At 45.0% G+C, this 24,628-nt stretch overlaps 2 protein-coding genes across 3 annotated transcripts; both read left to right on the top strand.

Moving 5' to 3' along the window:
- Positions 1–314: 314 nt before the first annotated feature.
- Positions 315–17,566, top strand: LOC130178766 (cadherin-7-like). The gene is made up of 14 exons (XM_056391225.1): positions 315–338; positions 1,720–1,854; positions 2,017–2,088; positions 3,536–3,652; positions 4,851–5,187; positions 7,324–7,443; positions 10,253–10,420; positions 10,938–11,125; positions 11,911–12,164; positions 12,262–12,398; positions 12,488–12,609; positions 13,971–14,088; positions 14,594–14,848; positions 15,147–17,566. The coding sequence occupies exons 1-14, from the start codon at positions 315–317 to the stop codon at positions 15,686–15,688; spliced, it is 2,589 nt and encodes an 862-aa protein (XP_056247200.1). The 3' UTR covers positions 15,689–17,566.
- A 121-nt stretch (positions 17,567–17,687) lies between these two features.
- On the top strand, positions 17,688–24,118 carry dnajc1 (DnaJ (Hsp40) homolog, subfamily C, member 1). 2 transcript variants are annotated; one of them, XM_056391514.1, is made up of 12 exons: positions 17,688–18,163; positions 18,808–18,909; positions 19,107–19,153; positions 19,278–19,443; positions 19,539–19,636; positions 19,714–19,807; positions 19,894–19,978; positions 20,265–20,428; positions 20,570–20,689; positions 22,211–22,259; positions 22,352–22,755; positions 23,719–24,118. In XM_056391514.1, exons 1-12 carry the CDS (start codon positions 18,005–18,007, stop codon positions 23,785–23,787), a joined length of 1,557 nt encoding a protein of 518 aa, XP_056247489.1. In that variant the 5' UTR covers positions 17,688–18,004; the 3' UTR covers positions 23,788–24,118. The 2 variants fall into 2 exon arrangements, with proteins under 2 accessions (XP_056247489.1, XP_056247490.1); XM_056391515.1 differs by having other exon boundaries at positions 18,060–18,199.
- Positions 24,119–24,628: the final 510 nt, after the last annotated feature.

The raw sequence follows: 24,628 nt of genomic DNA, 5'->3' as shown, positions 1-24,628 counted from the left end.
TGTCAATTCAGATAATGCTACTTGCAAACTCCCTCAACTCAGGTTATTTAAAACCAATCAGAGATTTCGGTGAAAACATTGTCACTCTACTCGCTGGATAGAACCAAGGTTCCAACAATCCTGCACAAAACCAGTTCAAGATCCAGAGCTAATTTTGGTGGAACAGAGTTGAAACAGAAAGAGAGACAGAGATGTTTTTGAGACATCAGGGAGACAGACAGAAGGAGGACGAAGGAGTCCAAGGACATCAATTTTCTCATGTGCTGATAAATGTTGATGAGACGCTGCAGTTTGTGCTGTGTGCAAACGTCCATATGGTCAACGGGTATCTGCTGGAGGTGAGACAACACTTCAGTGGACATGAGACAGGACAAGGACTATCAAGTAGCACTGTTTTTTCCTTATCAGGTAACGTTGATTCTTTGTGTATTAGTTAACATTGCTTTGTCTTCATCAGGTAATGTTATGTCTTTGTGTATCAGGTAGTGTGACTCCACACACAAAGACAATGTCCTCTTGTGTGTCTGAACCTCCTCCAGCTTCTCTGGTATTTGTGCGTCCATCCTGCTGTCTGATGTAAAGGTCGAGGATCTCACCTGACACTGAGTCCTGCTGAGTCCAGTCTCCTTCAGTCTGTGTAGGTGTACCTGATGACGTAGACACTGTCCAGGTTCACTCTAACGGACACAGTCAGTGTTGTTGGTTTTTCTGCTGTTTAACAACTTGACTTTCACATGTGGAAGAACAAAACCTTAAATTTTTCAATGATCAAATCAGTAACACACGCACACCTGCAGGAGATGACTTCCTCCTCAGCTTTGACCTTTAGTGTGATGACGACCTTCAGACGAAGCTTCTGATTGGATCTCAGCCTCTGTAGCTTTCACTTCATATGAGGAAACTTCATGTTGAAAAGACGTGCACACACATACACACACATACATACATACATACATAGAGACATGTACACACACACACAGTATTCTTAACAGCAGTGTGTGGTCGATAGAGAACTAACTCAGATTCCCTAGTGATTGTCCTCTGTGACTTTAACAAAGGAAACCTCAGGCATGAACTTCCTAAATACAGTCAGTTTATTAAATGCCTGACCACGGAGGGGAATATTTTGGATAACTGTTACGCCACAATCAACAGTGCTTATCATGCCATCCCTCGGGCTGCACCGGGTTCCATGTCCAATCAGGTGGACCATGTCATGGTCCACCTGATTCCTACATTCAGGCAGAAACTAAAACTCTGTAAACCTGTTGTGAAAACATCAAAGCAGGGGAACAGTGAATCCATTGAGGATTTTCAGGTCTGTTTGGACTGTACTGACTGGGATGTGTTCAGGACGGCCACCAACAGTCTGGCTGAGTTCACAGAGGCTGTGACATCCTACATCAGCTTCTGTGAGGACTGCTGAATCCCAGCACTCACCAGGGTGAGTTATAAAAATTTGAAACCCTGGTTCACAGCTGAGCTTAGTCAGCTATGTGTGCAAAAGGAAGAAGCGTTCAGGAGTGGGGACAGGGACTGGTTTAAAGAATCAAAGTACAGGTTTACCAAGCTAAAGTGACAGAAGCTAAACGACTACTCTGAGAAACTTCAACACCAGTTCTCAGCCAATTACACTGCTTCTATTTTCAAGGGGCTCAGACAGATCACCAACTACAAACCTCCATTAATGACTTGCACCTGGTCAATCAATTGAATTAGTTCTACAGCGGCTTTGAAAGACAATGGGTCAGTCCTGACACTATCCCTCGTGAGTCCAGCCAACACCTCCAGACCAATAGCTTCACCTCCACCACCTCAGCAGGGGCCCAGCGCCTCCACAACTGGCCACCTCAGGTAGGAGATTGACCATCTCGTGACCTGGTGCTGGCAGAAAAATATGGAGCTGTATGCTCTGAAGACAGTGAAGATGGTAGTGGACATCAGAAAGAACCCACTTCCACTCACCCCCATCACCCTGTGTGACTCCCCCGTGGACACTGTGGAGTTGTCACACAGGACCTCAAGTGGGAGCTGACCATCAACAAGGCTAAAGACCCTCACTGTCACTGCCACCCCCCACCCCCCCACGTGAACTATTGCACACAGCCCCAGTCATTTCGTACAGTGTACATATTTGTATCGTATATATTTAATTTTTTCTATTTATTCTTTTCTATAGTATATCTTCACATTATACTGTGAATATTTTATCTTATTGTGAATTTTTCTATTTGTGTCTAAGATATCTGACCAGCAGTACAGTTTGTTTCATCTTTGTGTAGGGGAATCAATAAATGAGTCAGGGCCAATAAATAATTATTGGTGATCACTGTGTGTAAAGGTTTGTTTGAGGTGTTTAAGGTGTGTGTGTGTGTTGGGGCGGGGGGGGTAAATGTGGGTGGGTGTTTAATGTGTGGGGTTAGATGAAAGCAGATGTTGTGGCAGCCTCGGATTGTTGTTTCGGCTCCTCGGGGGAACTTTAGGAACCACTGATGTAGAAAACACACAAACCTGGAGAAACTGTAGCAGCATTAATAATACTGATGTTTCATCTGCCCCCCATCCCCCACCCCCCACCCCCCACTGACAGGGGAGGAGCTGAACAACTCTCACCCCTCCTCACACTCTCTCTCTGTCAGAGTGAACGGTGTCTTTGTAACAGATGGATGAGTGACCGAAAGATACACTGAGAGAGAGTCAAACGGTTGTCTGTTTGTTTTGTTTATTTTCCTTTATCAATAATCAGTCTGAGAAGATTATTGATGACCTGCAGATCAATTGACAGAGGGCAGGACCATCAGGAGCTGGATGGTAAGACTGCTGCTTATAATATTTACATTGATTTAAACTGTATGTGGAGTCAGTTATATTATTATATATACAGCTGAATGTTAATTCAAATCAGAGCTGCTGTGTTTGTTCAGATGTGATCAACATGTTTTATCAGTTTACTAAAGCAGATTAAACAGATTAACTGTAGATAATCAGATTAACAGGTTTGTCCCACAGCAAATGCTGTAAATAAAATACGGATGGAAAATAACTTTTATACTGTGGGTTCGTAAAATATTTTTAATGTTAAAAATAATGATGTTTTTACAAAAGTGGATCAGATGTTCTCCATCAGCAGAACTGCTCAGTGTTCCTCTGTCACTCCTTTATATTTATTTATTTACAGGTAAAGAGAGTGAAAACCGTCAAAAACAGTTTGAAGTGTTATCATTGGACAGTTTGACTCATCGCTGGACAGTTTCATGTCTCGCCGTTGGACAGTTTGAATCATCGTTGGACAGTTTGAAGTGTCATCATTGGACAATTTGACGTGTCATCGCTGGACAATTTCATGTCTCGCCGTTAGACAGTTTGAGTCATCAATGGAAAGTTTGACGACTTATCGTTGGACAGTTTGATGTCACCTGTTTGCTCAGAGATGGAAAGTCTCTGTATTCTGAGCGTGCTCTGTATGTTTGTCCTGTCACTGTGGGAGGAGTCAGTTTCCGAGGCGATGTCCCTGAACTCCGTCCTCCTTCCTCAGGTGTTAGGAGCAGCAGGAGATGCTGTCTCCAACCAGAGGAGGAGGAGAAGCTGGGTCTGGAACCAATTCTTTGTCCTGGAGGAGTTCACCGGAGAAGAGCCACTGTACGTGGGGAAGGTACGAGGTTATTGTTATTGTTTTGTATTGTTTGTATGTTTCTGTCCGTCTCTCTGTCTCTTTGTCTACTTGTATATTTATCTGTTTGTCGTTCTGTCTCTTTATCTTTTCATCTCTTTGTCGCTTTCTCTCTTTGCATCTGTCTCTTTGTCAATCTGTTTCTCTGTCTTTTTATCTCTCTGTCTCTGTGTCTCATCCTGATTTTGACCCTTTGACTTCTTCTAACAGCAGCAACATCACATGACACATCACGTGACACATCACATGACACATCACATGACCCATCGCCTGAGACCAGGAGAAAACGGGGAGGTGGTTTACATTTAAAAGGGGGACCAGCTGCTGAAAGGAGACTCTGATTGTTGAACCTCAAACTCAGGAGGACTGATGTGGATTCTGTCCTGGTCATGGATCAGTGGACCAGCTGTTCACTGTTGCGCAGATCCTGGAGGGAGTCCATGTGTGTGGTATCTTGTGGGGGGGCCTGTGGGACTCTGGTCTTGGACTCCAGCAGGTTTGTTCTTGTCACAGACTCAGTTTGTGGTTTTCAAGACCTGGATCAGGAGCAACCGAGATGTGGAGAGATTCAGTCTGGTGGTCTCAGGACTGTATCTCTGTGGTTGTATTGATGTCATCAGAGGTCAAAGGTCGGGGAGGATGCTGGATGTCCAAACCTGTGTGTTCAGTGATACTCAGTGATACATTTACACACACACACACACACACACACACACACACACACACACACACGCACACACGTTTTTCTATAGTTGAGAGGATTCTGGTTGAAATTTCCCCTAAAAATAACTTGATCATGATCCTGAACCCTAAAATCAGGTCTGAACCCTCACACAGATCAATGAAGAGGTGAAGACCAGACAACATGTCCTCACAGTGATAGAAAAACATGTACACACACAGCCCTGAGGCATTCTGGGAGATGACTAAAACACTGTGACAGCTGAACAGATTCAACCTGACAGAGCACAGTGTGTGTGTGTGTGTGTGTGTGTGTGTGTGTGTGTGTGTGTGTGTGTGTGTGTGTGTGTGTGTGTGTGTGTGTGTCATCATGTGCCAGTTTGAATTGTTCCAGCCTACATGAACATGAACTGATCCTGGATCTGTCCAAAGTCCAGAACCTGGTCCAGGTTCAGACCAGCTGATTGTATTTATGTGACGCTCATTAACATTAGCTCAGCTGGTTTCCTCTGGTGGTTTAACTGGTTTCTGGTCCCTGCAGCTCCACTCTGACTTGGATAAAGGTGACGGACAGGTGAGGTACGTCCTGAGTGGTGAAGGTGCAACGTCCATCTTCACCATTGATGAGAACACGGGAGATATCCACGCCACCAAGAGGCTGGACCGTGAACAGCAGGCATACTACACCCTGAGAGCTCAAGCTCGAGACAGAAACACAAACCTACCAGTCGAACCCGAGTCCCAGTTCATCATCAAAGTCCAAGACATCAACGACAATGAGCCCAAGTTCCTGGACGGTCCATACACCGCCACAGTGTCTGAGAGGTCTCCTGTAGGTGAGTCTGAACCTAAACCAGGTCTGATCTGTCCTCTTCCTGTCTTTGGCCTTGAGCCAGACTGTTTCAAGTCTGAGTCCGTAGAGATGACGAAGGATACTCAAAAAGACAACATGAGACCATGAACATGATGAATACATGAAGTTTAGACAGAAAGAATCTGTTCAGGTGTGGTTTTTTTCATGTGTTGTACAAGTCTTTAGTCCCTGGACACTTCCCAGGACCAGATCACGTTAAACCAGCTGATCAGGAACTTCCTATATAAACTGGTCTGGGTTGTAGTCACACAGCAGCATAGAGTATTTTTACCTGCTAACTGATTCTCACCAGAAATTTGTCTTGATGAAGAAAATATACTTTCTTCAAGTAAAAGTAGGAATCACAAAAACTTTTTAACAAAACAAAAAGTGTAACAGACAGTTGAAAATCTGTTAGTGAATACTCTTAGCTGTGTACCAGTTTCAAAATCAGACACAGATAAATAAATACCAGTATTCTTTATACAGAAATATATGAAATATTAACAGAATAGAAACTTAAAATAAAAAAATAGCCCAGCATAGTTCAGACAGACTCTTAATGTGATAATCAGAGTTCATTTTAACCCTTTAGTTAATTTTTCCATATTTTAAATTCATTGTTGTTGGTGGTGGTGGTGTTTGCATTGTTGTTGTTGTTGGTGGTGCTGGTGTTTGTTTTATTGTTGTTGTTGGTGGTGGTGGTGTTTATTGTTGTTGTTGTTGTTGTTGTTGTTGTTGGTGTTGGTGTTGTTGTTGGTGGTGGTGGTGGTGTTTGTTGTTGTTGTTGTTGTCTGTGCAAGTTCTCATTCGTCCAGGTCATTGTTATCTCTTTCTCAGATTAAATCGAAGGCAACTGGACTTGTATTTGTCTGTGGAAGACGTTTCGCCTCTTATCCAAGCGGCTTCATCAGTTCTTATGTATTGGTCTCTCTAGTCCCCACTAGTCTGACCAAGAAAGTGGAGTAGGACCCAGGTATTTAACCTCTTGTGGGTGGGTCCACCAAGGTACCTGTGAAAGTACTGGTTTCACCTGACCATTGTTGTGGTCTCATGTGGACGACCGTCGTTAGGGTCAGGTGACCCTGTTGTTATCCCGTGTGAACGACAGTCGTTAGGGTCAGGTGACCCTGTTGTTATCCCGTGTGAACGACAGTCGTTAGGGTCAGGTGAGCCCCTGGTGGATGACGATCGTTGGGAGTCGTCTGAGGTTATGTTGTTGACTCTCCTGGGTACCGATGAAAGGGCGACATTGTAGATGGGGGATAGGTGGTGTCGCAGACCCCCTCCCCTGTTTAGCGATGGCCTCTCCACTTTTACATAGATGGCTTCCTTGACTCCCCTTTCAAACCATCTGTCCTCCCTGTCCAAGATTTCGACATTGCTGTCTTCAAAGGAGTGTGCCTTTTCCTTTAGGTGGGAGTAGACAGCTGAGACAGGGCCTGATGAGTTTGCCCTTCTGTGTCGGGCCATACGTTTGTTTAACGGCTGTTTTGTTTCCCCAATATATAGGTCATTGCATTCCTCACTGCATTTGACCGCATATATCAGGTTGCTTTTTTGATTGTGTGGTGTTTTGTCTTTGGGATGTACCAGTTTCTGCCTGAGCGTGTTACTGTGTTTGTTGTTGTTGTTGTTGTTGGTGGTGGTGGTGTTTGTTGTTGTTGTTGTTGGTGGTGGTGGTGGTGGTGGTGGTGTTTGTTGTTGTTGGTAGTGGTGGTGTTTGTTGTTGTTGTTGATGGTGGAGGTGTTTGTTGTTGTTGGTGGTGTTTGTTGTTGTCGTTGTTGTTGGTGGTGGTGTTTGTTGTTGTGGTGGTGGTGGTGGTGTTTGTTGTTGTTGGTGGTGTTTGTTGTTGTTGTTGTTGTTGTTGGTGGTGGTGGTGTTTGTTGTTGTTGTTGTTGGTGGTGGTGGTTGTGGTGGTAGTGGTGGTGGTGGTGGTGTTTGTTGTTGTTGGTGGTGTTTGTTGTTGTTGTTGTTGTTGTTGGTGGTGGTGTTTGTTGTTGTTGTTGTTGTTGGTGGTGGTGTTTGTTGTTGTTGGTGGTGTTTGTTGTTGTTGTTGTTGTGTAAGGTATGTACAGATGTTGTGTTCAGGTGAATCACAGTGTTATGTCTCTAAAGGTACGTCGGTGGTGACGGTGGTGGCCACAGATGCTGATGATCCAACTTATGGAAACTCTGCCAGACTGGTTTACAGCATCCTGCAGGGTCAGCCATACTTCTCTGTGGAGCCAAAGACAGGTGACAGAACACCTGAACACACCTCAATACAATACCTGAACTCACCTGAACATACCTCAGTACAATACCTGAATTCACCTCAACTCACCTGAACAAACCAGAACTCATCTGAACACCCATGAACACACCTGAAATCACCTGAATATACCTGAATACACCAGAACACACCTGAATACACCTGAATACAACACCCAAACTCACCTGAATACAACACCTGAACTCACCTGAATCCACCTGAATACATCTGAATACACCTGAACACAACTGAGACCTGTATTACAAAGCAGGATCTGAGGTTATCGAGGTAACTTCAGGTTTAATTCTGGGTTTTCAGTCCTATGACGGTGGTTCACTTGTTACCAGGGGAAATCACCATGGTAACTTACGCTGAACTTACTTACGCTGAACAAAAGTTTATCGCTAGATAAAATCTAATCACTGTTAGAGCTTCACTTGACCTGAACACAGATTCTTTAATGGAGGATTCATGAAGCTTTTACTCTCCTCTTCATCACTGAGCTCAGAACAACATGAGGAGACTCTGTGACACGACTGGAGAGAAACCTGAACCTCTGATGTCTTTGATTAGAACAATTAGTCTCACTGTTAATTATTTCAGTCCTCTCCTCTTCCTCCCCTCTTCCTCTCTTCTTCCAATCCTCTCTTCTTCCTCTCCTCTCCTCTTCCTCTCCTCTTCCTCTCCTCTTCCTCTCCTCTTCCTCTCCTCCCCTCTTCCTCCCCCCTTCCTCTCCTCTTCCTCTCCTCTCTGCAGCAGAAATAGTCTGACATGAACTTTAACTGCTTCACATGTTCATAACAGTTTGTTCATCATCAACATGATGATAATTCTTGCTCTTATTTACAATATATCTTTAGTCTGACTTTAACAGAAATTATATTTAGACATGGAAATCATATTTTTTTGTTCCAGTCATGTGATCATATTGGTACATTTCACCTTGTTGAATGTCACTGTTGGACGTGGTTATTACTGGATTTACTTCGTCAGTGTTTTTTCTCATATTAAGAACCATGGTTCAGACGATGTTGCTTATAATTAAAAACTTCACCTCTTTCACATGAACGCGCTCGTACCTGGACAGGTAAACCAGAGTTAACTGAGCCAGGTGATAACCAGCTTCGTAGTTATGTTCAGTTAAGCCAGATAACTAAAAGTTATCCTGGGTTTGTTGAACTTGCTTCGTATTACAGGCCTCTGAACACACCTGAATACACTTGAACTCAGTCACTGTCGCTCTAACTAAGTATTTTTACTTTTAGTTCATCAAGGATCTGAGTATCTGTGATCCACCTGAACACCTGAACACTCTGGGTTCAAAGGATTTTAGTGTTTTTATAAAAACCAAGGAGTGTTAACAACAAACAAACAAACAAACAGCATCACTCTGAATGATTCAGACTCAGAAACATTTAAACGTGTGATCATTCAAACTGCTGTGATGTGTTCATCTCTCTCTTATATAAAGCTGTTTACCCCACCCCACCCTCCTCACCCTGTTCTATCTGCAGACATTAACCTGTAAATTATCCTCAAATGTTTATGGTTTATAGAGAGGAGGTGAACTAACTCATCCTCTGCAGGCAGACAGATCAGATTAAAAGCCGTGTGTGTGTGTGTGTGTGTGTGTGTGTGTGTGTGTGTGTGTGTGTGTTTGTGTGTGTGAAGATTATTTCATTATAAACAGCTCTAAATGCTCCATGTATTTAAACGTTGTGTATTAACCGATGAGCTCCTCCTCTTACATCAGGCTCAAACATGGACGAGCTGCAGTGAGAGACACGACATTAACATGATGTGACATGAACTGAACTGTAACAAACAAACAGCATCACTCTGAATGATTCAGACACTGATGGAGAACAGATGTAAAACCATAAAGTGTTTTTACCTTTTAACTGATTCTCACCAGAAATTTATACCTAAATTGATGAAGAAAATAAACTTTCTTTTAAACACTTTTCAACAAAACAAAAGTTTTAACAGACAACTGGAAATCCTTTAGTGAAGAAATTGTATTTTGTACCAGTTTACAAACTAGAGTCACAGATAAATAAATACCAATGTTCTTTATATAGAAATAAATTTTAATCTGAAATTTTATGTGACAATCTGTTAAAGCTTGGTGTTAGGGCCCAAAAGCAGACCTCAGAGAGTTTTATTGAGCACTCAGGGACGGAAAATGGGACAGGCAGGCAGGTAGATGAGTCGATGGTTTGGATGATGGTTCTGGATCCGTAGCAGGGAGGCAGAGGCAGGTGCAGCTGAGGATACGCAGAGTGAGTACAAGGAACAAAACTAGGAAAAACCACAAGGAATAATTACTCTAAGGTTGCACTGATAGGTTCCACATAGGCGTAGGTATAATCTGGCAATGAGTGGATGATCTGCCAGGGTTCTTATACAGAGGTTGATGAAGGTAGATGAGATTCAGGTGTGCCGCACCGCTCACAGCCAGATAGCCAGGCCACGCCTCCCTGGGGCGACAGACTGGGAGGAGGGAGAAACACACTGGGAAGGAGAGTGGAGATCCTGTCGTCGCGGCAGAGTTCAGGCAGGCTCTTAATGTGAAAATCAGTTTGTCACTGATGGAGAACAGCTGTAAATTAACCATAATTCTCCTGACTCTCACCTTTCCCCAGGTATGCTGTGCCTGATGAGTGTGTCAGTGTGAAAGATGCTGTGATGCAGTTTTGTTCTGAACTGGTTTACCTGTTGTCATGTGGTCCAGGTGTTGGACTGTGGACAGACTCTGGTCTGTGAATCACCTGAGTCTCACCTGTCCTGCAGGTGTGGTGCGGACGGCTCTACCTGACATGGATCGGGAGGTGCGGGACCAGTACCTGTTGGTCATCCAGGCCAAAGACATGATTGGTCAGATGGGAGGTCTGTCAGGAACGACCTCCGTTACAGTGACCCTGATCGATGTCAATGACAACCCTCCTCGCTTCCCCCGCAGTGAGTTTGACCTTTGACCTTTAATTATGACATACCACCAGACCCTCAGACCACCAGACCATCAGACCCTCAGACCACCAGACCACCAGACCCACAGACCCTCAGATCACCAGACCATCAGACCCACAGACCATCAGACCCACAGACCCACAGACCCTTAGACCTACAGACCACCAGACCACCAGACCCTCAGACCTACAGACCCTCAGACCCTCAGACCTTCAAACTACCAGACCACCAGACCACCAGACCACCAGACCACCAGACCCACAGACCCTCAGACCACCAGACCACCAGACCCTGAGACCTACAGACCCTCAGACCCTCAGACCACCAGACCACCAGACCACCAGACCCTGAGACCTACAAACCCTCAGACCTTCAAACCACCAGACCACCAGACCCACAGACCAACAGACCACCAGACCCACAGACCCACAGACCCTCAGACCACCAGACCCTCAGACCACCACACCACCACACCACCTGCACCTGTCTTTGTACCTGTCTCCTACAGAGAGCTACCAGTTCAGTGTTCCAGAGTCTGTACTGGTGTCAGCTGTGGTTGCTAAGATCAAAGCTCTGGATCTGGATGTTGGTCCAAATGCTGAGATGGACTACAGGATCCTAGATGAAGATGGACTGGGAACCTTCAGGATCCTCACTGATCCAAACACACAGGAAGGACTGGTCATCCTCCACAAGGTAGTGGTTTATTACCAGTAAGGACTAGTCAAAATACGAGTGACTCCTCAACAGTTAGTGATTTCCTTGTAGCAGGTACTGGTTCCAGTGTAGCAGGTACTGGTTTGCTTGTAGCAGGTACTGGTTTCTGTGTAGCAGGAACTGGTTCCAGTGTAGCAGGTACTGGATTTCTTGTAGCAGGTACTGGTTCCAATGTAGCAGGTACTGGACAGACAGAGGTTACTGGCAATGAGATCACTCACATGTTTGCCTTCTGTCATGGACAAATATTTTTGTTCTGGGTCAGATGTGTTTTCTCTGTTTCTTTGTCCAGATGTTAGACTGATTCAGAGGATTTCAGTCATTAGCTCACTGATCCAGCTCTCAGAACATCTGCAGCTTTGACCTCGGTCTGATCATTGCGTTAGTTTGCACAGCTCTGTGTTATAAGTGTTTTTTGTTGGTCCCAGAGGACAGTCTTCCACTGCTGAACAGCTGCTGACAACACTCACAGTTTCAAATTTAGATTGATGTCAGTGTTGCAAAACCAAAATCATCTGTTATTTCTACTTTCATGGGAAAATGCTCAGTTTTAGAGAATCCTGATAATAGTGTGTATTTTAAGTAAGTCCTTCTAAATCAGGCTTCCTGAGGTAAATATATCCCACATGATGAGATAATGAGACTGTTTCTGCCAGACCCTCAGACAATAACATAATTTCTTCACTGTTCCTAATAAAGGAGTCTAACAACTGAAATAAGCTTGAACAACAACCATCACATCAGTTTTCTTCTCCTCCCTCCAGACTCTGGACTTTGAGACCAAGTCCAGCTACACTTTGCATGTCGAAGCGTCCAATCGTTACGTGGACACCCGTTTCCTGTCTGTGGGTCCATTCAGTGATCTGGCAACAGTTCATCTGCTTGTGGAAAACGTGGACGAGCCTCCGGTCTTCTCGTCCTCCATCAGTCAGATGGTGATCTCAGAGGCAGCTGCAGTAGGAACTGATGTGGGATCAGTTACAGCTCACGACCCCGACGCCACCAGCAGTCCTGTCAGGTACAAGTGTCTGTGACTCTGTGACTGTCTGTAACTCTGTCTATGACTCTCTCTGTGACTGTTTGCAACTCTGTCTGTGACTCTGTCTGTACCACAGGTTCTCTATAGACCAGAGGTCAGATATGCAGCGTTACTTTACCATTGACAGTAGTTCCGGTCTGATCAGAACAAACCGACCTTTAGACCGAGAGACCTCTGCTCTGCACAACATCACTGTCCTTGCAACAGAGAGCCGTGAGTCCAACTTTAATGTGGTGTGTGATTTTATTGTGACTACTTCCTGTCTGTAACAGGTATGCCTGACAGATGTGTCTGTGTGTCAGTGGATCCTTCTCAGGTGGGGAAAGCTGTGGTTCTGGTCTCTGTGACGGACATTAACGACAATGCTCCGAGCTTCGCCGTTGAATACCAACTGTTCGTCTGTGAGAACAGCAAACCTGGACAGGTAAACCTGTCCATCACAGACTGTCTGTAACTCTGTCTGTGACTCTGGACCTTCGGGTTTTACTACCTGTCAAAATTATTTTCATTTTAGCATTATTTAAATAAATAATAATTTTTAAATCAGCACAAACACAAAACAAACAAAACAGCCTTTACTCTTCATAGATAAAAATCATAGAAATATAACTGTCCATAAAAACAACAAACACAACATGACTCAGAAACTGTGTGTGTGGCCAGGTATTGATGTTTACTTTACTCCTATATTTCAATTAATTGTTTATGTCCACTGCTTTATCACCATTCACACATCAATCACACACTCACACCCTGAGTGAGCTCAGCTGCTACACTTCAGAGGTTTAGCTCACTCAAAGACTCAGCAACAAACAGGTAAGAACTGAACAGGTGATCCACACCGGAACAGACTTAGGGAATGATAGTCCCAATCCCAGTGTCCCCCTTAAATCCTGAACCCTGAACCCTTACAGCCTAAATTGACTTCACCTGGTGAGGGATTGAGTGTGAGAGGCTGCAGGGCTCAAAATGGTGTAAAGAGGACTGGGAGAGCATGTATATATAGGGTTATATATATATATGTTACTTTGACGATGCCAAAACATTTGCATTCAATTGTGTGTTTGGGACTTTTGATTGTTCATTTTTATTCCCTCCAGGTTTGTAAACAAAAAAATTATTTTGGAACAGATCTGATCCAATTTGGATAGTTGGAATGTGATCACAGGACAGATAACTCCACAGTTCTGCTCTGACTCACAGTGACTCTGTTTATTCTGCCATATATTGTCTGTCCCGTCTAATGCTAACATTAGCATTAGCTCCTTTCATACTTGTTTGTGAACCTTTCTCCTTCCATCTTATAATTTCTTGCATTTTATAACCATTGTCTGCCGTTTTTTACATTTCTGGGCGTCCCCTGGTAACCATGGCAACCCTGTGTTTAATGTCACAACACTATGAACTTTGGGTAATTCCCTCAGACAAAGTCTGCTGTAATGTGGACTTAAGGGAAAGTGTGAGTAAAGGGCTCCAAATGTCTGTTAGAGGCCTCATGTCCTTTTACAGTGGGAAAGTCAGAGAGTCCCTGATGGAGAAAGTGTTTCTCTATCTGATCTTCATCCAAATGTCTTTGTTCTCTAATCTGATCACATGATGAGGATCAGTCTGAGGTTACCAGGAGGACCAGGATCATAAAATGATCAGCAGTGTCGATTTGTAATCAATTGACTGAAACAGGCCAATCAGAATCATGAACTACAGATTCTGTAGATTATGTGTTTTAAGAAATCATTTTCTCTGATTGAGTCATTTTGTTTTCTGTGTTTGACCTTTGACCTTCAGATCATTGAGACTCTCAGCGCTGTGGACCGAGATGAACCTGAGAATGGGCATCACTTCCTGTTCTCTCTGACCACTGAGGCTGCAGGGAATCTCAACTTCACCCTGAGAGACAACAAAGGTAAAGTCCACCTTAAAAGGTCTACTTTAAATAACTACATCTAACACAGGTACAGTCCACCTTAAAAGGTCTAGCTTAAATCAAAGGCTCAGACCTGAAACACTTAAACCAAAGCGAATTTTCTTTGTTTGTAAGCCAAAATTCTTAACTCAAGGTCCACTTACTCACTTTTATCACATCGTTAATTCAGCTTTAACCAGCAGTAGAATATGGAGAACCCAGAACAGAACCAGAAGGAACCTCGTGTTGTTCTGTTTGATTACATGATATGATATATGATCATATTTATACTGCCCATGATCATTTATTTAGAAAGTTAAAGATCAGTTCATAGTGATTTACTGTAATTATAATTATTAATTATCTACTATAGTACTATAATTATAATTAAAATAATAATAAGACAAACATATTGATATAAATCTGAACTGGTCCTTTCAGCTCAGGTGAGAGCAGGCTCCTCTACCTGCTGACATTACTCAGATGTTTGATCTTCTGTCCTCAGACAACACAGCGTCCGTCCTGACTTGGCGTGGTGGTTTCCTGCAGCGGGATCAGTTGGTTCACTTCGTGACGGTGGTGATTTCAGACAGCGGCAGTCCGTCTCTCAGCAGCACCACCACGCTGTCTGTCACCGTCTGTAACTGTGACCTCGACGGAAACCGACGCTCCTGCAGCCAGAGAGCGTCACCGCTGCTGGTGGTCGGACTGAGCACCGCCGCCACCGCCGCCGTCCTCACCTGTGTCCTCACACTGCTGGGTATGACCTGAGACATGGCAGCAACAAGCGCCAATCATAATAGCAACCACCTAGTATCCCATAGCAACCACCCAGTATCCCATAGCAACCACCTACAGTACTGAAAGCAACAGATTTGTGATTCATTAAAGGTTAAAACACTGTTCCTTTAATTCAGTCCCATGTCTGTGACTAAAGGATGAACTGATCAGATTTTGGTGGTGAAAGGTCAAGGTCACTGTGACCTCACAAAACTCTGAAGCACCTTCCGTTACCTCATTGTTATTAATTGTAGTTTGACACCTGCCTTTCTCTTCAGGTGTCGTCATGGTAACGGTCGTCATCAGACACAGGAAGAGGGAGCCTTTGATGATGAACGATGAGCGAGAGATTCTTGAGAACATAGTCCGTTATGATGATGAAGGTGGAGGTGAGGAGGACACTGAGGCCTTCGACATGTTTGCTCTGAGGCACCTGAACCAAACAACCCAAATCTACCGAGACCCCGACCTCCACCCCGACCACCATCCGCCGGGACTCCCTAGGAGACCACAGTCTAGCATGGAAAAAAAACAGCTGTTCCAGGAGTTTATCAAGGACAGACTGCAGGAGGCAGACCTGGATCTGACGGCCCCCCCTTATGACTCTCTGCAGACCTATGCCTTTGAAGGCAGCGGGTCGACTGCAGAGTCACTCAGCTCATTAAACTCAGTAGACTCGTTGGACTCATTAGACACATTAAATTCATTTAACTTGTTAGAGTCTGAGCAGAACTATGACTTCCTTAGAGAGTGGGGGCCGAGGTTCAGGAAGCTTGCAGACCTCTACGGAAACCACAAGGGGGGTGAGGGCTCATCATAGTCCTCAGTCTGCAGGAAGCAGAGGAGACTGGTGGAGCTGTAACAGGTGGAACAGTAGGTCACCTGTATCTGACCTGCTGGATCTGGATCAGGGTAAAGTCTGAGTCAGGATCGTATGTGGATCAGGGTCAGAGGCCAGCATCAGGCCTGCAACTCTGAGGCTGCTGCCTTGACCCTGATACCCAACATGCGTTCCCTGGTGCTGGAGGAAACAGGAATACAAATGCATCAAATGAGATATTTTTTAAACAAAAATTCTCCCTTAAGTCAGCCATGTTTGTAGTTCAGTTTGTTTTTTGAGAATAGAATCAGCCCTTTATGGCATCTGGTCCAGTGTGTGCCCCCGCCACACCTGCTGTACTCAGACACAGGGTTCTGTACCTGGTCCTGTAGACACACTCCCCTGGTTATGTATCGGTCATATGACTGATGAGTGACAGTGTGTTTGCCTCTGTTAGCAGTACAATAATAATAATAATAAAAACAATAACGTAGAATTTCAAAGAGGACAAAAAGTCTGGGAGAATAACAGTTTTTCTTCCTGTAAAATTCCACCAGGAGCATGATGGGAAATAATCTCAAAAGAGACTAGTTTTGTAAACAGTGACCCTGCAGGATCCTGGTCTTTACAGAAGCCATGTTTCCAAAGCAAGAACTTTCCCCAGGAACCAGAAACCTTTAGAGGAACTATGCGCATTTCCACCACAGGAACCAGGGTCTAAATTTAGTTCCGGGGGAATTGATCAACCCCCAAAAAGGTACTGTGCGGGTGGTAGTACTTTCCAAAGGTTCAGGAACTTTGGGGGTGTGGTCTGCAGTGCTGAACATTTCTGACTGGTCGAGTCCTCACTGCATTTTATTTTACCCACGATGTTCAAAAGTCCGCAGCGAGCAAGCACCGAACACATTTTCAACACGGGTCTGGGAGAAGGTAAAAAAATTGAAACAGGACTACAAAAAAATAAAGGACCACAACAACTTGAGTGGCTAGGGTTGCACCCGTCACGTATAATACAGGATCGCCACGTATTTGAAAATAAAATACTGCGTCCTCTGATGTTTTGAATATATACGGGATACAATTTGTCCCACATTTTCGTTCATATGATGTCCTCAAAGTGCTGTGAATAATGTAATGTCAAGTAATAATTTTGCATAATGTTCCCGGGACTTTAAGCTGCGGTGGAAACGCAGACAACAATGGGCCACACAGGAACCTTTAGTTCCTGAAGAAAAGTCCCTGGAACTTTAACTTCAGAGTTTTTGGTCAGAACGCGGCTTAAGTCTTAGAGTGTGAGACCAAACCCTCTGTGACTCAGACTGAGCCTGCCCGGTTGCCATAGGGAAAAGAGGCAGGGCCTGGGCAGAGCTGAGGTATGAGTGGCTGAGACAGCTGTCAATCAAGGCAAACCATTTAAAAAATCTGTTATTTCCCCCTCTGTCTGTTTTTGTTTGTTTTAACCATGTTTTATCTGTTTACAGATAACAAACCAAACACTTTTGTTTTCTTACATTGCTCAGTTGTATTTAACAGTGTTTTCAGAGGTTTCTGTCAGTGTTGCTGTTTGTAAAATCTACTAAATAAAAGTCTTCATCCTACTGAGCTGCTATTATTACAGCTGTTCATCATCAAACGCAGTAATTAAAATGCTGAATGAAAAGTGAATGAAATGAAAAGGATTAATTCACAGACAGATAGACTGAGTCACTATGAATTTTCAGTCATCAAATTTATCTTTCAGGGCTGCTCTGACTTTTTCCAGGTGTTTCCAAGTGAGTTGCTTACATAATCACACACACACACACACACACCCACACCCACACACACACACACACACACACACACACACACACACTCACTCACACACACACACACACACACACACACACACACACACACACACACACACACACACACACACACACACACACACACACACACACACACACACACACACACACACACACACACACACACACAGGGTTCAGGATCTTGCTCAAAGAGGTTCAGGAGGAGGTTCAGGATTTGTTTGGCTCCAGCTGGTCTGGCTTCAGTTATAGGTGTAGATCCACCGATGAACAGTCATCAGAATCTGCTCTCAGTTCAGCTGCGGATCTGACTGTAGTTTCCCGCTCCTCCTGCAAGCGTCGCTGATGATTGCAGAGTCACAGAGATGACTTTTATTTTGACAGTTTTTTGTACCCCGGATGTGCATGGCGGTGTTTTCCTGGACCAGATCTCTGAGCTGGCTCACGGACCGAGGAGCACTCTGTGTCTTGATCCAGCCTTTTCTCCCGCTGTATCGGTTTCACGGTGATGGGGGTCCGCGCGGGTCCGTGCGGGTCTCTGCTGGTCTGCCTTACCCTGTTGGTCACTGCGGTCCCCCCTCTGAACGCCTGGGAGGCGGATCTGGAGCTGCTGGATCTGGTGGAGGAGATCCCGCAGACCTTCTACCAGTTCATGTCCCTGAACCAGGTCCGGGCTAACAGCTAACTGCTAACTGTCTCCATGGTAACCGAACAGAAGCAGCTAGCTGGGTGCTAATGCTAACAGCTGAGTGCCACGCGCGCACACTGGCGGGCTAAGCTAACGCACATCAGGCGCTAATGTAGAAACCTGAACCAGATCATGAGTCAGTTCCGGTTCTGAGCAGCTAGTAACCCTAACCCTATCTGATGCCAACAGTTGTTTCAGTGTGACGTATCACCTCAGGTGTTGATGTTAACAGAGCACAGAATGATTATTGTTAGTTTTGACTCGACCAGAGCAGTGACGTCACGAGCCGACTCTGGTTTCTTTTATTTCAGCAACTTGCATAAAGGAAAAGAGCTAAAGACCAGGTCCTGGTTCAGGGTCAGACCGTTCTCATTAGGATGTCACATATTAAAGGGCCAGTTCAGTTTTTCATGTCTTTCTTAAACCTGCTGTTCCAGAGGTTCATTGATTAATATTAATTAATCAGTGAATCATCTGGTCACAATAAACACCACAGAACTGGACTTTTACTTTGAAAAACAACAGAAATGGCCAACAGGAAAGGAGAGGAGAATCAGGTAATGGATGAATGCAGTCCAATAGGTAACTGGTCAACACACCTGTCTCTGTCCTCTGTCCCTCAGGATGCCTCAGCAGCAGAGATCAAGAAGGCGTACCGTCGTCTGTCTCTCACGCTGCATCCTGACAAAAACAAAAACGAAGACGCAGAGACTCAGTTCAGACAGGTGAGGAACACACACCTGCTGACTAGTCAGATATATATATATATATATATATATATATATATATATATATATATATATTATATATATATATATATATAGATATCATATGTATTTTTTTTTTTTTCTTTTCACTGTATTTTTGAATTACCAGATTGAAGTGATCATTGTGAATATGTAAACATTCATTTTGTTTTCAGCTTGTTGCCATTTATGAAGTTCTGAAGGACGAGGAGAGACGACGCAGGTAAGTCTCACCTGTTCACATCACAGCTCACAGTCGGACCTCAGCCAATCACAGCTCAGAGTTAGCTGGGTTTCTCTGGTTTGAATCGGCATAACTAAACTGTGAGTGTGTCTTACCTGTACAGGTACGATGACATCCTGGTGAATGGGCTTCCTGATTGGCGGCAGCCGGTCTTCTACTACAGACGAGTGAGGAAGATGAGTAACTCTGAGCTGGGATTCCTCCTCTTCCTCATCCTCACTGTGGGACACTATGCTGTCATCTGGTCCATCTACCTGGAGAAACAGCTGGTAAGACAGAGCAGACAGCCAATCAGAGCGGAGCAGGCAGCCAATCAGAGCAGCCCATGTCATGTGACCTGACAGTGAATCCTCCTTGTTTCCAGGACGAGCTGTTGAGTAAGAAGAAAAAAGAGAAGAAGAAGAAGGTGAGCTCCAGGCCTGTAGAGGAGCTCAGGTGTATCAGCCAGGATCGCACTGACAGGTACAGCTATGACATCATCTTCACTGACCACCTGTGTTTGTTTCTTTGTTTGAATTGTTTATTTTTGTTTGTTTCAGAGTTCAGGACAGGCCTCACTGGCAGGACATCCTCCCTCTGAAGCTGAGCATCTGGCTTTATCTGTCCATCAAAAACCTGCCTCAGACCGTCCAGGTAGGAGGGGACACGCTGATCATACCTGGTCTCTGCTCAGTCCCAGTCTCTGTCCCGGTCTCAGTCCCAGTCTCTGTGTGTTTCAGGAGGTGAAGCAGTACTACGAGGACTACCAGCAGATGAAGCAGCAGCAAAGAGAAGAAGCTGAAGCTGAACAGGAAGCTGTGACCAGTAAACACTAAAACATCAATACTGATTGATTATCAGTATTTATCGATAATCAGTCAATCATGGATAATTTAAGGAATTCAGTTGGTGCATTCGGGGACAATATGAGATTTAAGGTCACTGAACAGAAACCAGATCTTCAGCAGAGAGACTGAGACTGAACCTGAATCCACCAACTGATCCAGAGTCTGACCTCTGTCCCTGGTCCAGTTTTAATTCCCCTCTGCTGTCTCTCTGTGTCTTTGTCTCACTGTTTTTCTTTGTCTGCCTTTGTCTCTCTGTCTGTCAGGAGAGAAGAGGCCGAAGCTCAAGAAGCCAAAGGTGGAGTTTCCAGTTTACGAGCCGTCTTCAGAGAACCTGAACTACCAGAGCTACGACCAGACCTCATCCATTGAGGAGATTGAAGACCAGATGGACAGCTGGCTGCAGGACCACAGAGCTGGCAGGAAGAAGGTGTGATGTCATTGATCAGTTATTAAACTGTCCCAAGACTACAGACTGGTCTACAGGTGTAGTCCAATACAGTCCAGTCGGTAGTCTGTAGTGGACTACAGGTGTGAGGACACCTGGTGACGTCTCTGTGTCTGTCCTCAGGCTGCAGAGTGGACAGAGGACGAGCTCAGTTTCCTCAGCAGGTTGATGGTGAAATTTCCAGGAGGAACTCCAGGTCGATGGGAGAAGATCGCTCATGAACTGGGACGGTCGGTGTCTGATGTGAGTTTAAAGTAGTTAAGTTTGACTCATACTGGTGTTAGGGATCCTGACGTTCTGCTTAGAACTGAGATTATATTAGTTTAATGAACCATCCGTTCTCAGTTCAAGATGTGTGTGGTGGTGGTGTTGTGTGTGTGTGTGTGTTGTTGTTATTGTTAGTGGTGGTGGTGTGTGTGTTTATAGCTGTTATTAAAGAGAGAAGGAACGGGGCGTCGTGTAGCGTAGTGGTTTAAGCAGGCGCCCCATGTGTAGAGGCCACAGTCCTCGCTGCAGTCGGCCCCGGTTCGAATCCCGCATCGGACGGCCTTTCACTGCATGTCATTCCCCCTCTCTCTGCCTCCCTGTTTCCTGTCACTCTCCACTGTGCTGTCCATTAAAGGCATAAAAGCCCCAAAAAATATACTTTAAAAAAAAAAAAAAAAAAAAGAGAGAAGGAACCAGGACCCCCCACAGGATGCTCAGGACCCCCCACAGGATGCTCTGGGGGCCACCTTCAAGTCCACCTTCAGGACGCAAGTAAACAGCTGGTCCACTGATCCAGGACCAGGACAGAATCCACATCAGTCTCCTTTCAGGGAAACTGAGCAGTGAGACCTGGACAGTTGAAGTTCTGGGTCCCAGACGTACATGAGACACTGAAAAGTCAAACAAGACGGTCCAGAGCTTCCAGCATGAATCTGACCCAGGATTTATTTTTCACTGCTGAGTGAACAACTTTTCCAGATTTCTGCCTCCTCCATGGGGACAAGTCCAGTTCACTTCAGACCAGTTTCTCAAAGTGTTTCTGCGACTGTCTAAAAGTATCATCACTACAGGTCAGCTGTTGTTCTCTGAACATAGTCTGCACTAAGATCTACTTCCTCCTCCTGAATTATGTGATGTTTTACCGGAACCTCTTTGGGGCCAAGTCCTCCTCCATGGCCTCCCTAAACCTCTGGTGTCTTTCACCCTGGGCAGTTCTGGGAAGGTCAGCCCCTCTCTAGATTATGGTTCAAGAGCCAGTACCATGTGTTGAGGTGATCCAGTTTGTGTCCCTCTACCCCTTGCATCAATTCTGGGTCCTTCTCCACCACAGTGGTGACATTGCACATCCATAGAACCCGTTTTTGTAGCCAGGGGTAACTCCAGCCTTACAGCGGAGTGAACCACAGGGATCCACACAGGTGTGTCCCTGACCACCAGGTATACCTTATTGAGCTCCCCTCCGAGACCTGGCTCCAGGAAAGATCCTCTGTCTTTCTAATCCAGAAGAGTTCACTTTTTCTCAAAATCTGGACTTTCATCCAGAACCAGTTTACCTCTTTCACCCCCCCAGGGTCATGGTGGTATACAAACCCTTATACCATGCTCAGGTGTTGGTTCTTGAAGGAGTCAGTAAACAAAAGGCTAGGAGCTAGTGCTAGGCGCAAGTCTTTGTGCTAAGCTAGGCTATCTCATCCTCAATCTCAAACTGAAACCTGATTTAATGTGAGACTGTTCCTTTAAACAACTGAAACCAACAGAGTCTTTTTCCTTCAACAGGTGACGACTAAAGTCAAACAGGCGAAAGACAACGTGAGCCACACATCAGGTGAAGGCTGTTTCTACTGTAACTGATTCTACTGCCAGTGTCAGGTTCTACGGCTTCTACTGTCAGCTGAAGTTAACCTTGCTCTATTTCAGGTCTGGTGAAGCTGTCGGACCTAAAGGGCCCTCATCTTCCTGTGAGGTCACTTCCTGTTGCTGACAGTGCTATGACGCAGAGGCTGGGAGGGGCCTGTGTGGAGGAAGAGGAAGGAGAAGAGGAGGAAGCAGCTCCAGCGGTCCGCAGGAGGAACAGGAAGTCTTCGACGGCAGCAGCAAAAGGGGAAGAGATGAAGGTCAGAGGTCGTCGGCAGAGAGATTTCGACCCAGCCATGGTGGAGGAGGATGACGAGGCGGAGCCTCACGAAAGCAGGGAGAAGGCAGACCCTGCTGCCTGGACTCAGAACCAACAGAAACTGCTGGAACTTGCTCTGCAACAGTTCCCCCGAGGAACCGCAGAACGCTGGGATCGCATCGCCAAGGTGGTCCCTGGGAAGACCAAGGTGAGGACTGACAGACAGGTAGACAGTCTACCTGTTCACATGACAGTCTGATTGTAAGATGCTTGATGAACTGTTTTACTAAACCTGTAGAAGTCCAGACCGGGACAGCAGATGAAGCTCCTGCTCCACGTAGGGTTAGGTCGAGGTCCAGCTGGGTCCACTGCTGCGTCCTCTCCACCATCACCACAGTGACTGTGTTTAAAAACTCTCATGCGCAGTGTTCGAAGCTGAAGAGTGTTTGAAGGTGACGAGTTGTCCTCAGAGTAAATGACAGTAGAGACTCTCTCACTGAGCTCAGATTAAACAAGTGAACACACATTAGGTAAATAACATAATTAAAATGTTTTGCTTGGTTAATTTTTTCATTTTGAATTACTTTTTTCTTTCATTTCTTGGAGGGGTGGGGCTAACACTGCATCATCTACAGAGTAAGTAACTCAATAATAACAGCAGCAATTAGTAATGATAATAAAATGAATAGTGGCGATGATGAGGGTCAGTGGCAGATCTGGATCCTGCAGCAGATTACGACACTCAAGTCGGTATGAAATCCAGATTCGTGCCCCTCAGGACGGACATGCTTGTTCAAGGTGAAGACCTGTCTGGGTCACCTGATCACCTTCACAAGATCGTCAGCTGTCGAGTTCTTTGTGGCCAAAACCTTGATGAGGTCATGGGAGACAAGTGGTATCCAATCAGAGCACAGCAGCAAACACGCTCTGAGAAGGGACGCAGTTGAACCGGTTTCATCAGAACCACAGAATCCCCTAATTGATGTCAGATTGGTATCTGAGTTATAATAGATTAATATCATTGTCTGTGAGATGACTCGGAACAGTATAAAACAATGTTGTCATCAGGACTGAATCCTGGGGACACACCTGGTCACATCCAGCGACGTGTCTGTTAACTAATTGATTATTGACTGATTGATAACTGATTGGTGTGTGTTGTTTTTTTCAGGAGGAATGTATGATTCGTTATAAGATGTTGGCCGAGCTCGTTCAGAAGAGGAAACAGGCCAAGAGCTGATGAAAGGCCCTGAGCTCTGACTCTGCCTCTTCCTGCTTTCACCTGAATCAGGTGACCTGTCAGAAAGGTGATCAACCAGGTGACTTGTCAGCAGTGTTTTATCTCTGTCCAGGTGAGCTGCTTCCTGATTGGACTGAATCATAGTTTGTTTTATTTGTATGATGTGGTGTCTCACCTGATCAGGTGTGTTTTTAAAACCAATGTGTCAAAGGTAGCAGGTAACCAGTCTGAGGCCTCCTGACCTCTGACCTCACAGCTTCATGTGCCTTAGCTCTGTTCAGCATGCTGTCAATCAACTTCTGTTCAACTGATCAATAAAAAGTATTTATTATCTGCTGCCGTTTGTTTTTATTTTTTCACTTTGTCACATTCAATGTTTAAATGATGCTGATGATGATGATGATGTAAATGCTGGTGATGATGATGATGGTCTGTCATAAACCCTCTCCAAGTCCACCTTCAGGACCCGTGCAGGAGTAAACAGCTGGTCCACTGATCCAGGACCAGGACAGAATCCACATCAGTCTCCTTTCAGGGAAACTGAGCAGTGAGACCTGGACAGTTGAAGTTCTGGCCCCACCCTGCTCTGGGTCCCAGACGTACATGAGACACTGAAAAGTCAAACAAGACGGTCCAGAGCTTCCAGCATGAATCTGACCCAGGATTTATTTTTCACTGCTGAGTGAACAACTTTTCCAGATGGTGATGATGATGATGGTGATGATGGTGATGCTGGTGATTGTTGCTTAAGAACAGCTTCAGTCATCGTTATAATATATCTTTTGAGCAGCTATGTCTCTAACATTAGTAGATGGACCAGAGCTAGCTGGTTAGCATGCTA

Source organism: Seriola aureovittata, chromosome 12, assembly GCF_021018895.1.
Source record: "Seriola aureovittata isolate HTS-2021-v1 ecotype China chromosome 12, ASM2101889v1, whole genome shotgun sequence".
Lineage (NCBI taxonomy): Eukaryota > Metazoa > Chordata > Actinopteri > Carangiformes > Carangidae > Seriola > Seriola aureovittata.
This window is presented reverse-complemented; position numbering and strand designations above follow the sequence as displayed.

Coding starts and splice junctions, on each gene's coding strand:
- LOC130178766 (XM_056391225.1), top strand. CDS start 315: ATGGTCAACGGGTATCTGCTGGAG. Junction 11,126..11,910: donor GACTGGTCATCCTCCACAAG/GTAGTGGTTTAT, acceptor TCCTCCCTCCAG/ACTCTGGACTTTGAGACCAA. Junction 14,089..14,593: donor CACCCTGAGAGACAACAAAG/GTAAAGTCCACC, acceptor TTCTGTCCTCAG/ACAACACAGCGTCCGTCCTG.
- dnajc1 (XM_056391514.1), top strand. CDS start 18,005: ATGGGGGTCCGCGCGGGTCCGTGCGGGTCTCTGCTGGTCTGCCTTACC. Junction 19,154..19,277: donor GACGAGGAGAGACGACGCAG/GTAAGTCTCACC, acceptor TTACCTGTACAG/GTACGATGACATCCTGGTGA. Junction 19,979..20,264: donor TGAACAGGAAGCTGTGACCA/GTAAACACTAAA, acceptor TCTGTCTGTCAG/GAGAGAAGAGGCCGAAGCTC.